We start from the raw sequence: 3,730 nt of genomic DNA, 5'->3' as shown, positions 1-3,730 counted from the left end.
GGGCAAAGATGCCAATAAATCTTTCCGTTCTTATAAACGCTGCTTGTAAATAGGCTGAGAGAAGGAAGAACCGGGGTTGGATGCGCCAGCCGTTGACTGCCTTGGGATGTGACCACAGCAGGGTGGAAAGAAGGCGCCTAGCTTAGACCAGGCTGCAGAGAGCCAGCAGGCAGGTGACGAACCTCTGCTGCTGTGATGGGTGAACAGTCTGCAGCAGAAGAGCTGAAGCAGTGGGCGCTGGTTTCACTTGTTCTGCCACTAAACAGTGGCAGCTGGAGTCCAACTCTCTTCGACCGTAGGGGTTCACATCTTTCCAGGACGCGGCAGTATTAGCCAGCACAGGGGCCCGTGAAGACTTTGCTCTGAGCTTCCGTGGTTTCTAAAGTATTGGCAACCCTTCTGGCTTTGCCTTCTGGCTTTCCATCCCCTACCCCCGCTCAGATGGCTAAGGTGTTGCACGCATTAGTTTAGAGAGATTTAAAATGCGCTCCAGTGTACGCGGCACACCGTGGAGCAGACTGAAGGACCTCGCTAGCACACCGTCCCTCAAACGTTGGCATGCCGCCCCATGGCTCATCACTAGCGCCCCTGGTTTCACCCCTTTTCCCCCTTCAAATCTGGCGATGCGAGGCAAGGCGAGGAGAGGAGAGGGCGTGCCTGTGACGTGCTCTGGCGCCTGTGACAGCACAAGGGATGAGTCACAATGGGGGTGGTTACAAGGGGCAACAGCAGGCAGCGCTGCGCCAGTACAGCCTGGGCCATGGCTCCAGCGATAGCGTTAGCCTTGAGCACGCTGCGCATCTTCCAGACGACACTGGAGGTCGGAGATGAGCAGGGTGCGGCTGCGCACCAGCGCATACAGCAGCGTGTGGAGCAGCTGATCCAGGAGATGACTCAGCTGCTCTTTGCTGCCTCGCAGCGGTGGCAGTTCTGGGCCTTTGCTGGTGGCCTGGTCCTGCTCTTTTGGCTCTGCTGGCGGCTCTGGAAGAGAAGCCGTGATCCAGGAAGCAGCAGCAAGCAGGGCAGCAGCAGAAGCCTTGAGGAGGCGGAGGAGGAGGAGGCGGAAGAGGGGGAAGAACCATTACATATGGACAGGTTTCTGAATGAGTACAGGTCATGGGCGCTGCCAAGCAGGCGAAGAAGGTGCATGGTAGTGGAAGGGCTGGTGAACGAGCTTCTCCGCGTCTGCCAAATGCTCTCTGGCAATGGCTTCATGCCGCAGCTGCAGCCAGCTGTCAGGGTGGGCAGCTTCCGAGAAGGCCGGAATGCCCGTGGAGGACACCTTGTCTATCGCCTGCTTGTGCCCCTGAAGCCACCCCGTGGGCACTCCTTCCACCTGGAGCTGGGCACCGAAGGGAAGATGCTGGTGAGAAACTCCCGCCTGCGGGTGCAACTGGAGTGCACGTGCACCAGGGAGCAGCGGCTGGGGGACATGCTCTGCTTCCTCCACCACCCTGAGGACGAGCTGATGAGCACTCAGGAAGCCAGCCTCCTACAGACCCTCTGCACGGGCTCCTACCTCGACGTGCAGAAAACCGCCTTCTGGCTCCAGGAGCTGATAACAGCAGCCTGTGCTGCTGTGCCTCAGGCGGCCAAACGCCGCCAGGTGACGGTGCTGCCCTCCACACGCTTCTGCAAGCTCAAGCTGACCAACGCCTTCAGGAGATCCTTCTTCATTGAGCTGATCTTGGCCGTGCAGCAAGGCAACTCGCACACGTTTGTGTCCATGGAGTAGGCAGAGGTCAGCGTTACCGGCAGTGCGCAGTGGCCCAAGAGGCCGCTCGCTGCAAGGAGGCTTGCGTCAGAGACTGCCGCCCCACCTGGACCGCCACCGCCCACCGCCGTCACGAGACTCCATCCCCTCCGAGACCTTTACCCTGGGCAAAGATGCCAATAAATCTTTCCGTTCTTATAAACGCTGCTTGTAAATAGGCTGAGAGAAGGAAGAACCGGGGTTGGATGCGCCAGCCGTTGACTGCCTTGGGATGTGACCACAGCAGGGTGGAAAGAAGGCGCCTAGCTTAGACCAGGCTGCAGAGAGCCAGCAGGCAGGTGACGAACCTCTGCTGCTGTGATGGGTGAACAGTCTGCAGCAGAAGAGCTGAAGCAGTGGGTGCTGGTTTCACTTGTTCTGCCACTAAGGCTTCCCCGCCTCTCTCTGCTCCTGCACTGGGGCAATGAAGATAGAGACTAATACACATTAGTACAGAGACATTTAAAATGTGCTCCAGTGTATTCGGCACATCACGGAACAGTGGCATGCTGCCCCATGGCTTATCACTAGCAAACCTGGTTTCATCCCTTTCCTCGCTTCAAATCTAATGTAAAGCTCCTTCCGTGAGCCCTGCTACCTCCTACACAATGATCCTTTTCCCCCTTTGAGAAAGGTCTACCCCATCTGTCGCTAGCAGGCTTTACATCATGTAGATCAACCCATTATCAAGACCCCCCAAATTCTGCCTCTGATACCAGTCATGGAGCCAGGTATCAACCAGCTGGGTCTTCCTGTTTCTTCCAACATCATTCCCTGCAACTGGAAGGTTAGAGGGAAAAAGTACTTGCGCTCCTGATTCCTTAACCAGTCATCCTAAGGTCCTGAAATCTCTTTTGATCACCCTTGGACTTCTTATTGCAACTTCATTGCTGCCTACATGAAAAAGCAGTAACGGATAAGAATCCGAGCGCTGTACCAGGGTAGGAAGTTTTCTCGTCACATTTTTAACCCATTTTTAACCCAGGCCCCAGGGAGGCAGCAGACGTCCCTAAGAAGTGTGTCTGCTCACAATATTGGGCCTTCTGTTCCCCTCAGAAGAGTCTCCTGTGACAATAACCTATCTTTTTTTCTTAATGGAAGTGGTTTTGATGCATTGCGACTTAACCTTGCTGACATCTCCAACCGAGATGAACCATCATCCTCATCATTGTTTGCTTCCACTTGCAGGGCCTCGTACTTACTGTACAAGGGCACTTCCTACAGGTTTCTTTGGCGGGGGCGGGGGGGCTTGGTCGCGGTTGCTCCTGATCCCCGTCCGGGTCTCGTTCAGGCACTGTCGTGTGAGTTGCGGGCTTTTGGGGGTCCCTCCGCCCCGCTGAGGTTGCCCCGGTTCAGGAAACCCCCGCTGTACACGGCGCTGGAGCGCCCGGCTGCGGATGGTGCGGGGGGTGGGCGCCGCTCGCCTCCGCGCCTGAGCGCCGGTGGCGGTTACAGCGCCGTTACATCTCAGCCGTTGCTCCCGGCCCGCCTCAGCTCTCCTCAGCCGCTGCCTCCGGCTGCGGGCTCCTGGCCGGCCCCTCCGCACCCCTGAGCTTCCCCCGGCTCACGACCCTCCCCCGTGCCTCCCGATCCTCCGCTCCGCTGCGGACCCCACCGGCACGGCAGCTGCTGGCACCCAGGAAGAGCCATGTTGGTCCACCCCCGCTCCCCGCTGTACGTTTTTGACAGTGGGATTTCTCCTGGAGCAAGTACAAGTGAAGATCAGCAGGCGTCGCTGCTGGGGAAACCAGTAGAAGGAGGTGGAGTAGGAACCTAATTCATTTTCAGAGGAGTTTCACCTCTAAAGCAACCTGAAGACATTTAAATGTTTTTGGTGGGAACCTGTAGAAATTTCATTCAAGCCGTGCTACAGCCAAGCAATGCCAAGGAAGGATGCTACCTTGTGACAGATGAGGGAAATCAGGCTTCCTTCTTTCTACAAGCTTAAAAAGGACTATAAACCTGCGTGTAGAAGAA

At 56.7% G+C, this 3,730-nt stretch overlaps 1 protein-coding gene across 1 annotated transcript; it reads left to right on the top strand.

Moving 5' to 3' along the window:
- The first annotated feature begins 703 nt into the window (after nt 1-703).
- On the top strand, nt 704-1,735 carry LOC104031902 (inositol 1,4,5-trisphosphate receptor-interacting protein-like 1). The gene has a single exon (XM_009484059.2). It carries the CDS (start codon nt 704-706, stop codon nt 1,733-1,735), a length of 1,032 nt encoding a protein of 343 aa, XP_009482334.2.
- Nucleotides 1,736-3,730: the final 1,995 nt, after the last annotated feature.

This window comes from Pelecanus crispus, chromosome 6 (genome assembly GCF_030463565.1).
Source record: "Pelecanus crispus isolate bPelCri1 chromosome 6, bPelCri1.pri, whole genome shotgun sequence".
NCBI lineage: Eukaryota > Metazoa > Chordata > Aves > Pelecaniformes > Pelecanidae > Pelecanus > Pelecanus crispus.
This window is presented reverse-complemented; position numbering and strand designations above follow the sequence as displayed.

What these genes read in the sequence shown, in the direction of transcription:
- LOC104031902 (XM_009484059.2), top strand. Translation starts at nt 704, where the DNA reads ATGGGGGTGGTTACAAGGGGCAACAGCAGGCAGCGCTGCGCCAGTACA.